We start from the raw sequence: 16,596 nt of genomic DNA on the forward strand, positions 1-16,596 counted from the left end.
TGAATGCAAGATGAGTTGAGTGTGTGTGTGTGTGTGTGTGTGTGTGTGTGTGTGTGTGTGTGTGTGTGTGTGTGTACCCATTTTTATATGAGAATCCACATTTAACTATATCCCAATTTGAGGATATATGCAGATTTCACAATTTAAAGCAGTTTCTAGCCTGCGTGTTTTCTTATACAGAAACATAGCCGTCAGATTTTTATTGGGTGGAACTGAGCACAGATGGCTCTGATGTAATCTCTTCAATATGCAGTACACCAGAAAGAAGGAAAAAGACAGTATTATAGGTAATGAATGGGAGGAGTTTATGAGATTATCAAAGGCTACAAGTGCACATGGACCTAGTAATCTTTCTTTAATATTGACTTTTTTTTATTTTAACTTCACTTGTGGATCCTTCATAGCAGGGCAGACCCAAACAGGAATTTGTTCTTTCCACTTCCTACACACAATTTCAATCTCTGCAGGTGTGTCCAGGGATTAAACAAAGCTGGAAGCAGGCGGATCATAGTTATAGTGTACAAGGTTCAGTTGCAGCTATAGTCCCAATACATGAGCCTCCGGTGACTGCAGTGAGCAAACGCAACACTGACTTTCAGACTTTGGTCAGTCAGTAGATTTAGATGCATACAAAAAGATATCCTTGCCCTATGACAGATGGTTGCCCAACTGCAACCTTTAACCTTTGGATGAGTGGAAGAAGAGGGATGGACAGACAAGAAGATATTTTCTCAAGAAAATCTTTTTGTGGCAGTAAATTGGAGAACCTGTCAACATGGCGGCATGAATAAAACGGATTAGATAGCAGTTAGACAGAGTTGTCCAATGTTGACTGATTTTTGTGCTGTCGCTTGGCAGGAATTGCATTGTACAATATAAAATGTTGAAAATGTAATGCAGTAAAACATCTTTAGAAGTCTAAGAAGTCAAAGCAATAACCCCCCCCCCCCCCCCCCCCCCCCCCCAAAAAGCAAACTGTAAAAGCAAATTGGAAAACTTCTGGAAAATTGTTTCCTAAATTGTTAGTTGGCAAAATAGCTTCCACATGCTTACAGTTTGGTTCTTTTTAAAAATGTGATGATACATCTTTAGATCTAAGCCTTCAGCAGTATCGACAGAATACGTGACGTGTCTTTACTTATGCCACTGTTGCATTTTTCAAGAATATGGAAGGCAGTTCATTTTTTTTATGCCAGTGACAGAAGAGATACAGCAGCCACACAAGCAGAGCCTGGAAGGGTCAGGTACGGTAGGGTCCATGTGAAATTTGATCTTCAGAGGGTGAACTCCAGGCTCTTTGTGCACATCTGCGTAGACCCCATGTGGACGTGTCACAGCTGCTAGTACAAAGACAGCGACCTCACATGTGATCTCCAAATGGATTAGAAAGTAGCTTCATAAGAACAGCTGCTGTAGGTGTTTGTGCTGTCTCAGGCACTCTACATAGGAGTGCACTTCTGGTTATTTTCTTCACTGTGAAACAGTTAAGAAATTTTACAGCAGTAAATTCAACTTAAGAATTTGGATTTTTGCTTTTAGAACCAATCAGTGATGAAACAAAAAATTTCAAAGTGCTGTATTTCATTATTGAAAAATGGCTGTGTGCTTCTGAATAATGTTTTTTTTTTTCTTTTTTTTCTTTTGTCAGAAGATGATGTCAAGTACCCAGAGCAAAAATCAATTTTTGTTGTGGTTCATACTAAAAATTGTAAGCACGCTGACAACAAAAGCTGGAAGAGCTTTTTTAAAAGGAATCAATGTAATCCATGTGCAAAAGGTGTTTGCTGATGAGTTCGTGTCAAACACTGCTTGCCTCCTGATTAGACTGTTTGCCTGATAGCTTATTTATGCATCAGTAATTACATGGTGTGCAAGGAGTGCTGACAATGGTCGTTCTACCAAAACCTCCTTTATTTACATCACGCCATCATTTGCATGAGGACCAATAGGATTCTTCTAACTTATATTTTAATCTGTTTTTAAGAGAAGTTCATGCCCGGGGTCCTTCTTTGTATGCTGCTGTCAGAAGAAAGACAGCAGCTGTGGCAGACAGGACAGAGGCTGCATGAAGACGAGAGAACATAATAAAAGAATTACATTGATAATGTAATTAGAATGATAACTGCTGATTAAAAGTAAAAAAGGGACGTGAATTGGGAAAAACTAAAACTAGGAGTTCTGATTTGCAGGTAATTAATGTTAAAATTGCTTCTTGACTAAATTTCACTTCTGTTATCACCTTTTCTTTTAAATGACTGAGGCCTTCTTCCTTTGTTTCTTTTCATTCTTTTCTTTCTGACCTTTTGTTGCTTGATGATCACACCCAACTTGCGTTCGCTGCCACAAACCACCTCAACAGTGTGTTTGTGTCGTCTGGTTTATTTTTAACTCTCTAATTCAAATATTGAGGTTCGGAGTGATCGCCCAGGTCGGCACCTTGTTCAGCACAGGATGGCATTCGTGAAGAGCTTAGATTGTTCAGCAATGACTGGCTTTACCTTGATCTACCAGTTTGATTGAATGGTACACTGTAAATTGAGATGTGAGTGAACTGTGTCCAGTCAAAGGCATTACAGCTGATGGACTGCAGTAAGGCTAAAGAGTGAGAGGAGTCCTTGAGGTAAACTGAAGCCTATTACCAAGCTATAACAACAATGAGCAGCTTTAAAACAAGGGCTGATGCTGTGTGTTGAACAGCTATGCACAGTATAATGCTATTTATTTCATTTCTAAGAGGGTTCATACAGGCTGTAGTTTTCATAAATAAAATTCATTTAATAGCAGCTTTACCACATCAGTGAAGATGTATATGAGCATCCAAACAGTATTGTTTCCTCCATGCCATGAATCCCTCTTTAACCCTCAGGCTATGGCTGCAGATTAATTCTGCCATCACCTTGTGTGAATTCAGAATATTTATCACCTTTTAGGATTACTTGCCATGAGGAGAAGAGAGAAGATTTGGATTTATTTCACTCTGACAGTTTCAGGTTTATTTTTGACTGTGCTCGGAAAGTTTCTTTACCTAAACTATCAGTGCCGATATTACAATGTGAATATACTTAAGAGAAAGCAACAAAATTGCAGTTAACTATGCAAAAGTATTAAGCTGTTGCTCATTTCTTTATATGCTGCTAGGAACATGAGAAATGGGTGCAGCAGTTTATTGAAATGTGCCAACATACATGGAAATACAGCACATAAGGCAGAAACAGAGTCTGTACAATTCTAACAAGATTGAAAGTCAATATTTGGTTTGACCGCCTTTATTCTTTAACACAGCCTGAACTCTCTGAGGCAGTTTTTCTTGTCATTTCTTTAAGTAGTCTTCAGGAATTGTTCTCCAGGCTTCTCGAAGGACATTTAAAGCTCTTCTTTGGATGTTGGCTGCTTTTTGTTCTGTTCTCTGTTAAAATGATCCCACACTGCTTCAATAATGTTAAGATCTGGGCTCTGGGGAGGCCAAGCCATCACTGATGGTGCTGAAAAATGAAGCTGTTGACAATCAGATGCTTTCCAGATAGTGTGGTCAGAATCTGACAGTAGGTCTCAATTCTGACAAAATCCCCAAAACCACTGGCTGAAATGAAGCCCCAAACCGTGACAGAGCCTCCAGCATGATCTAAAGATGGCTGTAGACACTCACCTTTGTACCTCTCTTGTGACCCCCTCTGTACATACTGACAATAATTTGAACCAAAAAATTTTAAATTTGGATTCATCACTCCATCAGACTTGATGCCACCGATTTTCAGCCTAGTTCTTGTGTAATGTGGCATACTGTACCTCAGCCTTCTGTTTCTCTTCCTGAAGAATGGCTTCTTGAAAGCCACCCTTCCACTGAGACCATTTCTGATGAGGCTTCAGTGAACAGTAGATGGATCAACTGAAGGGCCGGAGGCATCTCTCAGGTCCTGTGTCAGGTCTTTGTTGGATTTTTCCTGTTTCTGAAGGACATGACTTTTAGATACTGTTCATCTGCTGTAGATAGTTTTTTTTTTTAGGCCCGTCAATTCTTTTGTCCTTCACTGGCCCATTTTTTTCAAGTTTTTTTTAAGGACACACTGAACACCATACTGAGATATACCATGTTTTCAGCTATCAGCTCTTTGGGAATCACCTTGTTGAAGCAGAAATACTATTTTATGCCTGTCAAACTGTGTTATCTTTGGCATTTTTCACAGATTTAACTAAAGCAATGGGAACAAATTATGTGTTAGTAACAAAGTGCCTAAAGATACAATTTAAAAATTGGTTCTTTGCCAGAATTATTGCTTAAAACCACTTAAATAATTTACAAGAAAGTCTGGTTTCTTGGAAGCAAAATGTAAAAAAATGAGGAGTGGCTCGAGCACTGTAGATCAGCAGATCTCTTTATGAGCTGCATGTTTCTTGTGGGATGCGGCGACTTGTGTAAACTACCCAATGAAAATGTTGTTTAATATGTTGGACTTTAAGGCAAGAGATGTAAATGCTGTACAGGTAAAAAGTACTATAAAATGAATGATGAGAATCTGTAAAAATATTTAATAAAATGCGCTTCAGGAGTATTTATGCTGTAAAATGACTAGAAAATGTCTGAATATACTCACTGACCCCTCTGTCCTCTGCACTTGTGTTCACAGCTACACTCTCCGTGTGGTCGGAAATGGAATCAGAGCTCAGGTGGCCAACCCCGAAGTCAAAGTGAAAGGACCTGACCCTGTCATCAATCAGATCATTGACAAACTCAAGCACATCAATCAGGTGAGAACCTCTCATCCTCTGTACATATTTACAGAGGATTTTATGATTTCATCATTAAATGGCTCTCTCACTTCCTTTAATGTGGACATCTCCACCCCTTATTCTGTTAGACATACGGTAACTGTCTCCTGAGACAATCTGGTAATTCTCTGTGCTGCTTTGTAAGTTTATGGGACATTACAGTATGCGTCTGCTCATAAAGCTGAAGGCCTCTGCTCTCTACCTTTGATTCTCAACAAAATAATTCATTTATATCATCAGGCATATTACCAGTAAGCACTGGCTTATTGAAAACTAGTCTCAAATGCAAATCATTTCTAGGCAATGAATGAAAAAAAAAAAAAAATCAATCATTATACATTTAGAAACCCATTTGATCCGCTTTGTGTGTCCTCATATTTACACAATTCTTTTTCTGCTCTTTGTCAAAATCAATGTAGCTTTTCTATCACCCACTCTTCTTTTATGCACGTTTGTGCTGCTGTGGCTCCTTTCAGCGCTGTTTATCTCTGAGGATGATGAGATTAGAACAGTTTACGGGAGCACTCTCTCTTCTGCAGCTCCAGTAACAGCTGCCATAGCTTCCTTTGGGTTGTTGCACTGCAGCAGCGGCAGCTTCGCATGTCTGTTGCATTGGTTTCCCAAGTGGCAGGCTGAAGGCCAGGTCATCTCTCTTGACCTCATGCTGGCACCCCCTCTCTGACTAATTCACACCATCTGTGGGATGTCAGAACACATAAATCTATATCATAACCATTTGAGAGTCCCTGATCTGCCTCGTTGACATTCACTGTGTGTTTGTCTTTTGGTTTGTGCCTTTTTTTTTGCTGTTGGCATCTTAAATGTGCTTCTTTATGTGACCTTGTGGGTCCGTGAATTTTTTATTTAATGGAGAAAGACTCAGAAATTGTTTTTCTGCTGCCAAGGAAGTATGAAACGGATGATCAGTGGTTGAGCCTATATTATGCAATCATTCATAATCCACTGAGTTAATATAACTTGAAATCCTATACGTTGTACACACAGTATACTCAGTTATTTTAGCACACATTTTTTTTGGTTACTGTACATGTCATCTTGTCCTTGTGCCCTCTGTCTTTGGTTCCTCCGGAAATTAAAACCAATTGAAAATCAATGATTTGCTCATTGAATCATCTACATCTCTGTCAGTTTGCAAGATGGATCTTCAGTACTATCATCAGCTTCATGACATATAGCTAAAGATCTGTGTCTAGTGACAGCACGTTTGTATTATTAAATCTTTATTTCATCAGCCAGCCTCATTGAGATTCTCTCTCAGGTGTCTCTCAGAGACCTGAGGATGGGAAACATTCATAAGAAAACAATCAGCAAGTGAAACAACAAAATAATAAACAGAAACATTAAAGACAGTTGCAAAAACCACATTGTACTTTTGACTTTGAAAAAATACATGCCTTAAACCTGCAGCGATTTTATGCTGGAGTCAAGTTTTGGTCACTTGACTCCAGTGTTGCTCCAATAAGCAAACTTTCTGGAGCAGCACTGGTCCTAAAAGTGTATCTGTGTACACACTGAGTACATACAGAGAAATATGATCCTCCGTTTGGAGTTGTATTTAAGAGAGTGGGTGTCAGTAATCAATGGTTCACTAATGCTAGGAATGTGCCAGATGATTAAACGCTGTTGCCCTGGTTAGTCTTCACCAAAAGTCAAGTTAAACTAAAAACTCATATTTTATTCATTTATGGTGGAAGTTAACTGTTGGTTCTAAGATGTTATGCAGCCAAGTGCCGCTAACTGAGCAGCATCCGTCTCCCGTTGTAAACAAGCAAGGTAGAAAGTAAGACTGTCAACAGCCACATGTACCAGCATGGTTCTGTAGTACTTTGATCTAGATGGTGAAGAACTCTATTTAGGCTGTGTCAGAGTACGCATCTGCAATGTTTTGCACTGTGCAGAGAGCCAAACATTTCAGCAACATTTCAAATATGATTATGATTATATATGAATATTAAGTGCACTTAGCTGCTTCAAATGACAGCTACATGCAGATCTCGTCTGTTAGATTATGCGTAATTTTGACTGTTTTTAGAGTCTTTATGACTTTTATTCAACTAGTAATTTAGTTGCTAGCAACATCCCTAATTAAGTCCAAGCACTGTCATCGTTTCCAGTTTTAGTTACAAGTACCGCATGCATATATGTGCATACTGTACGTGCTATATGACTGCCTGAGCTCCCTTTTCACTAGGTACCTCAGACCAGCAAATCTGTGTGATTTCAGTTGGCCTTAGAAGTTGTCATGTTTATCATTCAGGCTTTTCCCATTTGGAGGTATGTATTGCTGCTCACTTTATCTCAGACTTACCATGCAAGCTCATGAAAGAGTAGGTTGTCTTACTGCTGTGGTTGTTTAAGTACCAGTCAAAAGTTTGGACAATAAAAATGGGCAGGAGGTCCTGGAACACGGCCAAGTATACTTTATATGTCAAGTGCCACCTACAGCTGCAGTACACCAGCTGACAACTACTGATGGTGCACATCAGTTGGCAAGTTGGGCTGCCATTCAAGCTGCTTTAAGCCAACCTGCCTTTTTAGCTTCCTCTACAAGTTGCTTTGCAACCCACCTCCACTACAGCTCCTCTTTTCATGTTTGTAGCTGACTTAATTAATGTTATGTCTGTTTTCGTTGATATCCGCTGTGTTCTGTACTTTGGGGGGTGTCTCTGCTATTGCACTCTCCGCTTCAGTGTTTCTATGTGCATATGGAATGGCAGGAAGTTGTGCTGTCACTGCTTAAGGGTCTAAACATATGCACGAAATATGAGGACTGAAAATGGAATATTAACAAACCTCTTTCAGTTTAGTCAGGATTAAATCAGGACTAAAGTAGTGCTGGCTGAATTGATATTTAAAAAATTGGATTAATTAGTTTTATTCTGACAAGAGCGTTAAATTTTATTAATGTTATCTAAGTTTAAAAGTTTTAGTTGCATCGAGAGTAAAAGATACTTAATTTCATTATAATTTTGTTTATGATCCATGTTAAAAAAATATGCCTGACTGTGATTGATTTACAGAAATTAATATGAATGTGTATTTTTCCTGTTAAATAAACCACTGGCTAATTTTTTTCAGTTTATTTACATGGTGAAAAATGTTGTTTTGTTATGTTTCTTTCTTGTCTCCTTTTCTCTTTAAGTGTTATTTGTATTCTTCCCTAACTTGAACTTGCACTTGCTTGGCTGCACTTTGAAAAGGAGAGATTTTGTGACCTCATTTGTGGAATCAGAAAAGGTGATGAAGTGACACTTGGGCACAACGCTGACATGTAGCTCATTATCACATTACTCGCTCATCTGAGAGATAAAGCTTTGACGTGTGAAGAAACTTACTGAGGTAGCTCTGATTATCAGGAAATGCACACAAATGTGAGATGTCATTTCAGATTCACTGCTTGTACCAATATTGTACAAAAGATTTTTTTTTTTCCTTTCTCTTTTGTTTTTGAGTAATATTCTGTCTTTGTAGGATTTCACATTTCAGATGAAATCCCTGGAACAATACAAAGCAGAATTCTGTCAAAAGTTTTTTTTTTTTCCATTATATTTGAATTTATTACATGCGAACATAAAAAAAAAAAAAAATCATCTGACACAGACGCATTGGCAGCTGGTTGTCCTTAAAAAAGACAGTTGTTGAATCACTGGAATGTAAATGCAGTTACAGAACTTGCTCATCAAAAGTAGCACGAACTTTGACAGCTTATAATCCAAAGACATTTTACAACATATGATTTGTTTGCTTGTTATGTTGGTGCCACGTTGCATGATGTACACTAATGTCTAATGTGTAAAAAATACATTATGAGCAGGCTGGTAAAACTATTTTTAGTCTACCTGCTATGTGGTAGTGAAACTGAAGCGACCGATCTCTCAACCTGTGCGACTCAGGCCTCGGTTGGTTGTTCCTTCCGCTGCTTTCTCATCAGCTGTCTTCCTGTTTTTCATGGCATGTTATACTGACGTGAGTGGATGAGGTGTGTAGTTTACAGTTTTGAGTGAAACGTTTTGAGAGCGAGTGGATGGATTCTCTTAAAATGTATTTTAAAGATTTGTGTACTCCTCAGTGTGAATATAAATGTAAAAACACATTTTGGGCTACGTTTGCAGGATTATGGTGCAAATAAAATACAAGCAGCACACTTCACGGGTGAACGGCTTGATATTTTAAAATGTGCATGAACTGTGTGAGACAGACTACTGAAAACTGTAGCTGAAAAACTTTGCGTTGACACAGCGTAGCCTACTTTAGATGGGAGGGTCAGCATGAATATGATGACATCATTTGTGCAATAAAATGTCCAGACAGCTGTATAAAATCACTAAAAACTCTGACAAGATGCTATTCACTACTCACTCAGGTGCTCCAAGAATAACAACACTGTTAGAAATATAAATATACAACACATACATGTAAGCAAATCACAGATACAGGTACCAAGTCTCTGGGAATAATAATAATATCCTGATAAAACACCAGAAGATGAAACAGAGTAAAACTCAGAAGCCTTTTTGTGTTTGCTGCTGATGATATAATTTTAACTGTAAAGCAAATAGTCTTCCAGTAAGTTGGAAAACAAATGTTATTATCATGATCAAGAAGAATTTTCAAGACATTAATTAGTTTGTTTGCATGTCAGGATGCGGAGAAAAAAATGTGTTTGCAACGTTTTCAAAAAATGTACATGTTTGAGCAGATAAAGCAGAATCCGTGTAATAGTTTGTAATATGGAATGGATTTTTGAAAACAAAAACATTTTGTGCCTCTTGATCAGGCTCTTAGAGACTTCAGTCTCCAGTAATTCAATACAAACTTGGAGACACTGGTTTGGCCCAATAATCATCGGATTCCAGCTTTAAAATTGTGCTGCCAATTTCCCCTTTACTTTGCTTGCTAAAGTCAATTTTAAATTGGCCCATTCTGTGTCTGGTTGACTGTGATGGCTGTTCAATAAGCAGTTTTATGTGGAAAGGAGAGCCCTCAACAGTGTGATTTTTGTAGTTAAAACCTACTCGTGTTTAAATACAACATTTGCCCTTCTGCACACGTTTTGTTCGCCAAGTCTTCGTGGTGTGTGCCAGCACTGCCTCCAGCACATGCAGACGAAATAAAAATAAAGATTGTGTGCTGATGCAGCAGGGTAAATGGTGACCTCTGTCTGTTTGTGTGTACTGTAGTTATGATGGTAACCATTTCCATCAGTGTTTAGTGGATTTTTTCTTGTTCAAAAATTTTTCTTTGGGTTTTATTTCAAACAAACAAATGAAAAAAGAAAACCTGCACCAGCACATCTGGTGCAACAAATTATGCTGAGTCAAACTGATTCTCAAGGGAAGTTACGAGCACAATTGGTTGTAATCCTCATATTAGTTAATAATAACTTATCACAGCATATGCTTTCTCCTTATTGCTTCTCCATATCAGGTAATCAGGGCAAGAGGAAACAGCAGGGCACCACAGGTGAAGCAAATGAAATAAATAACAGGGGAAGCAAACTAAACTCAAAGCACGGGGAACACAAGACTTGTCAAAATAAAACAGGAAGTGACTAGGGAAGGAACACGGCACAGGGAAACAGAGACACAGACATGGGACAGAAACGCAGACTAGTCACAACACTGGGAGTAAAACTCAATACGGAAACAAAGAAGGTCAGGGGTAAGACAAAAGGACAAACAGACACCAGAACACAGACGCCGGGGAGACGGGGGTGAAGGAACAAGAAAACCACAAATGATAAAGCCAGCACTAAGAACTATGAAAACCAAAACAAACTGGGAACACACAAGGAAAATAAAATTAAACACAAACACACTTCTTTCTGCTCAGAATGTGGTCTTTATACTGTGCTGCTATCCTGTCTTTCTTTAAAGAAATATGTTTCCATTGGAATGCATCTGAACATGCAGTTTAGTTAATTTCTTGTTCATGATACTGATTAGGACTGAACTAAAAGCATCTCAGCTCAAATTACCACTGGGAATGTCATTTTTAATGAAAAAGTGTTTGTCTTTTTTTTTTTTTTTAACTTTAAAGTGACCATTTTCTAAGTAGTTTTCTTTGCCTAAGCATTTTACAAAACAGTTAATGGCAGAGCCTGAAGGCAGTGATGTGTGATCAGGAGCTGCTGGCTGCCAGTGGGCACTGTAGTACTGCCCACACTGGTGCTATTGGGGGAGGAGCAAAAAAAAAAAAAAAAAGCTTATAGATATACAATTCAGCATACATTTTAAAATCTTAAACGTATATCGAAATGTTGCAAAAATATTTTTCCTGTGTCTAAACGGCTGCTTTGGGAGCCATGGAAACATTGCGCAGTTAGCACAGCAGGGAAGCCAGTCGGTATGATCCAGTGTGATGCAAAATAAGGGCGAAATTGGTCAGCAATCCTTTTCAGAGTAGAACTTCAGTGGAGATGCACACCATAAAAGGTAAAATGGATACAACATAGCCAGTTAGATGCCTAAAACATTTAGCTAATAAATTCAGTTAATGACAAATCTATCAGTGTGCATTTTACAGTACCTGCTGCACGCACCACATCTGTAAATTATTCACTAGCCAAGCTACAGACAAGCTATAGACGTGTTTTTTGACATCATACCAGGAGTGCGTTTCCTTTGTGTTCAGCAGCCTTGATAATAGAATTGCAGTTATTTGTTTGATTTCTAGTCTCAAATCTTATATAGAAAGTTCCTGTGAGTGGATGGCTGTGACACGGCCACTTCTGTTAACTTTTTAGTTTTATCCAAGTCCTTCTGGAAGCAAGTCTTGCCACTCAACACCCATCTTGGCAATAGCTCTGGGCAGTTACTTCAGGCTAACGAGACCAGGCTCCTGAATGAATGGGGAGTGAGGCATTACTGGAGTTTCACTGTTGACTGGGGTGTAAAGTCTGCTTGTATAGAGTCACAAGCTCAATCTGAAGGAAAAATAAAATAGTTTGGAGATTTTTCTCCAAAATAGGGTTCAAAAAGGTCTTTTTCCTTACAGGTGATGCTCTTAGTAAAGCTTGGCTTGATTCAGAGTGAATGTCTGTGGTTCATCCCACCAGAACACTTGAAAAAACTCAGTTAATTTGCATCATGGATACATTAAACCTTTGGTAAAAAAAAACAAAAAAAAAACTACTGTATATTCCTTACCTTTATCATTACTACAAAAGTAGATCTGCTATCCATTACACAGTTGAACCTCAGGGCAACATGTTTCCCCTGTTTGGGTGCTTTAAAGCCCATTATTGAATTTTCCCATTAATTTCTCTTACTGTGTCTCTGGTTTCAGGATGAGAACTTTTCAATAAAACCCTATTGTCAGGGAGGCTCAATGATACAAACTTTCCAAGTATCACACTTACAGTGTTGAGCCCAGGCTTTCTGAAGCAGTGAATTTGTCAGAGAGCTAAATGGCATCTAAAAGGCTTGTGCTTTTACTTCTGAGAATGGAAAAAAATATGGAAACTCTGTGTGTTTTCATACTAGTATGTAATAGAAGAAGGTAAAACCTTACAAATGATCATGCATAGAAGAATTACAGAACTTTAAATCATGCATCTGGCACGATTCATCGAGCAGCTTGTGCATTCACAATCCCTAAGTCTAGCTATTATCATCTGACTGGGACTTAATTTGCAAATGGGTCTGATTTTCAAATAGTTCTGATTGGCATGTCATTAGCTGCTGAAGTGTGGCACAAGTGTGAGCCAGAGTGTATGACCTGAATTGCCATCAGACATTCATTTTAAGCTGTCAAATTTTATTTCTACCATTTTATGTGTTGATCGCCCCTGATATGAGGTTACAGCATGGTTTTACACACCAGGGAGTGCTAAGAAGTGGTTGTCATGTACTGTAATTCACAGGCAGTGTGGCTTTTTAAAATGGAGGCTTGGACTTCAGAAGGATATCTGGGTTCATATTTAAAATTCAGTCAGTTTTAAATGGTGCTTCACAATTTATGTGTGTGTGTTTGTTATCAAGGGGGCTGGCTTCACATGAGTTTGTGACCAGCAAAAATATTAATTATTTATTCCAGTGTACACATGAGTAGCTGTGTGCACATCTGCATGTTCACTTCACAAAACAGCATTCGGATCTGAATCTGAATTATGGCACCTCATTATAGTGGTGGTTTGCTGCAGGATGCTGTGGTAGCCATGCTGGTTAAGTGTGCCTTGGATTTTGAATAACTCACAACAGTGTCACCAACAAAGCACCCCCATACATCACTCTTCCTCCTGCATACGTCACAATGGGAACTATGTCTTAAAAAACATGGAGTTTGGAAACAAAAATCTTAAATTTGGACTCATCAGACCAAAGGACAGATTTCCACTGGTCTAATGTCCATTCTGGGTGTTCCTTGGCCCGAGCCATTCTACTCCTCTTGTTGTTCTTCCTTAGAAGTGGCTTCTTTGCAGCAACCATAAAGTCCAGATTCGCTCACTCTTTGAGTTTTTGAGATGTGTGTGCTACTTAAACTCTGTGAAGCATTTAGGTGGGCTCTTATCTGGGATGCTGTTAACTTGTGTTTTCTGAGGCTGGTAACTCTGAACTTATCCTGTGCAGCAGAGGAAACTCTTGGTCTTGCTTTTCCTGGGGTGGTCCTGATGAGAGCCAGTTCATCATAACGTTTGATGGTCTTTGCGACTGCACTCGAGGATACTTTCAAAGTTCTTGAAATTTTTCAGATTGACTTCATTTCTTAAAGTAATGATAGACTGTCATTTTTATTTATTTAGTTGAGTAGTTCTTGCCATAATATGGATTAGAACATTACTCAAATTGTGCTATTCATTGTATACCAACTCTCTTCACAACACAACTGATGATCTCAAACACATTAAGAGGGCAAGAAATTCAAGGAATTAACTGTTGACAAACCACAGCTGTTACTGAAAGCCATTCCAGGTGACTACCCCATAAAGGTGACTGAGAAAATGCCAAGATGTGCATAGCTGTGATTTAAGCAAGAGGTGTCTACTTTGAAGAATCTAAAATAGAAAATATATTCTGGTTTGTTTATCACTTTTTGTTTACTAAATAATTCCATATGTGTTTCTTCATTTTTGGGATGACTTTGCAGACACTTAATGAAAACCACTGAATTAGAAGGTGTGCCCAAACTCTTGACTGGCACTGTAGATGTGTGCTGTTTGAATTGCTCCATAGAAAGAAGGAAGTATACACTGAAATATGGATGAAGGCAAAAGGTGGCATTCTATTACCTTTAAAGACACCGTTGTTGGGCATTTTTATGAGGATAAGAATGATGTATCCATGCAAATGTTGATTTTCATGTTTTCAATCTACATATCAGAAATGTTTCCATTTATCTGCCCCTGACCTTGACTAACCAGAGTACAGAAACTCCTCTGAGTTTCCCTAGGACCAAATGGAAATATATCATTACTATTCTGCACCCGAGACTGCAGAAAACACAAAACAGCAATGCATCTATTGACAAATTCATCATGCAATCTGAGTGTACAAACTCTAGATTGCATCATCTTGCTCATCAGCAGCTCTTTTCTGTGAATTATTTGTGGGCTCCTCTCCTCCTTGCCTGTCCTCTCCTCTTGATGTGGTAAAACCCATCAAGAATCTATAAGTAGGCTCTGTCCCTGTGTCTCTCAATCAAAATCAGGGGCAAGCAGCTCCTCACCCACTCTGCTGGCTGAATTATTTACCAGTCATTGATGTGGTGGTTGACCAGCAGTTTTGCTTGTGAATTATTCATATCTTCTCTCCTCTTAGTCCAAAGGATTAACACTGTGAATATATTCACATTTTATTTGTTGTGCTCCTAAAGGTGTATACCAAAATGCAGCATTTGAAAGTCCAGTTAGGGATTAAACACAATCTTATTTATTACCATTATCCAAGTCTCAAGATGGGAATTATTTTTTTTTTTTTAAACACAACACGCCCACTTAATTTGTGTTGCTGCTCAGAAAGGAGGCTGTAAAGTCATAAATGTCATTACTGTGCAAGTGTGTCTTAATTGGAGACAAATCCCCAAACCTGCAGCATAATGATTTGTTTTTTTTTTTTTTTTAAACCACGCAAGGTGCTTAAAACATTCAAAGTCAAATCCAGCTAAGCTGCCTACATGTAGATAACTTTATCTTAAGTGAATGTATGTGATTATAGTTTAAGCAACAGCAGCATAATCCTCTTTGTGTATTTGGACATAGGTTGTGAAATTCATGTTTTGCAGTACAGCAAAGTACTACAACATCACAGTTGAATGATTCGTACTTTTTAAATTTTAATTCATGTTGACACTAAATTTTCAGAGCCATCTCTAAATTGCATTCATATGTAGTTGATTTGGTTTGTGGGGAGAATGTACTGCAAATACAATGTTCATTGTAAATAGTGTCCCAATGCTCACAGCTTACAGTATATTCAGTTTACAAACATGTTGTAAAAGATTGTTCATATTCACATTCAATATGAACAATCTTCATTGCTATTCTTGTTTTTCTTAACTCTTTTAAGCTGTGGCTACCTTCAGGTTAGGGTTGAGGAACATGAGGATTATTGTTAAAGGATAAGAACAGTGTTGCACTGCTTTATTTTTGTTCTTAAAAAATCCATTTGAAAATCTTTCAGTACTCTAACTTCTCTGTATTGCTCAGGAGCCCGCTGGCTCCTACTGAAGACTCAACTCTAAAAACAGGTCATAAATTTATGCTTATTATTTTATTAAAGCTGAGTTGTTTTCTACAACAGCTGTGAACTGTTAGAACAGTTTAATATGGCAGCAGGGACTATGAAAGTTCAGTGCACAAACTGGACTCTTTATTAGGTACACCTTGCTAGTACTTAATTCTTCGTGCCACAGATTCAACAAAGAGCTGGAAAGATTGTTGAGAGATTTTGGTCCATATTGATGATGGCATCACGCAGTTCCTGCAGATCCATGATGTGAATTTCCTGTTCCACCACATCCCAAAGGTGCTCTATTAGAATGAGATCTGGTGACTGTGGAGGTCGTTTGAGTACAGGGACCTTGTTGCCATGTTCAAGAAACCAGGTTGAGATGATCTGAGCTTTGTACCATGGTGCATTGTCGTGCTGAAAGCAGCCAACAGAAAATGGGTACACTGTGGTCATGAAGGGATGTACATGTTCAGCAACAATACTCAGGTAGGCTGTGGTGTTTAAATGATGCTCAAGGGGCCTAAAGTATGGAAAGCATCCCGCCACACGCACCATGACACAACAATGTCACCAACAGCCTGAACTGTTGATACAAGGCAGGATGGATTCATGCTTCCACGTTGTTTGCACCAAATTCTGACTTGGCGATCACCAGAAATCGAGACTTTATGAGTCCATTCAACATTTTTCTAGTCTTCTATTGTCCAATTTTGATGAACCTGTGTGAAGCGTAGCCTCAATTTCCTGTTCTTAGCTGACGGGTGTGGCACCCAGTGTGGTCTTCTGCTGCTGTAGCCCATCTGCTTCAAGGTTCGACGTGTGTTTGGAGATGCTCTCCTGCACACCTTGGTTGCAATGAATGATTATTTGAGTTATTGTTGTCTTTCTAAGAGTCTCTCTAACAGTCTGGCCATTCCTCTCTGACCTCTGTGCGCACAGAACTGCCTCTCACTGCATATTTTCTCTTTTTTGGACCATACTGTCTAAATCATAAAGATGGTTGCGTGTGAAAATCCCAGCAGATCAGCAGTTTCTGAAATACTCCTGTTTGGCACCAAACCATACCACGTTCAGAGTCACTTAAGTCACCTTTATTGCTCATTCTGATGCTCAGTTTGAACTTTAGTAGGTCATCTTG

At 38.6% G+C, this 16,596-nt stretch overlaps 1 protein-coding gene across 1 annotated transcript in view; it reads left to right on the top strand.

Annotated features, from left to right (window-relative positions):
* The window catches only part of gpc5a (glypican 5a), a 153,686-nt gene that overhangs the window by 71,473 nt on the left and 65,617 nt on the right, over positions 1-16,596 (top strand). The window contains exon 7 of the mRNA XM_030724915.1: positions 4,626-4,746. Within this exon, the coding sequence (XP_030580775.1) occupies positions 4,626-4,746 (121 nt within the window). The remainder of the gene's footprint in view (positions 1-4,625; positions 4,747-16,596) is intronic.

This window comes from Archocentrus centrarchus, chromosome 3 (assembly GCF_007364275.1).
Source record: "Archocentrus centrarchus isolate MPI-CPG fArcCen1 chromosome 3, fArcCen1, whole genome shotgun sequence".
Lineage (NCBI taxonomy): Eukaryota > Metazoa > Chordata > Actinopteri > Cichliformes > Cichlidae > Archocentrus > Archocentrus centrarchus.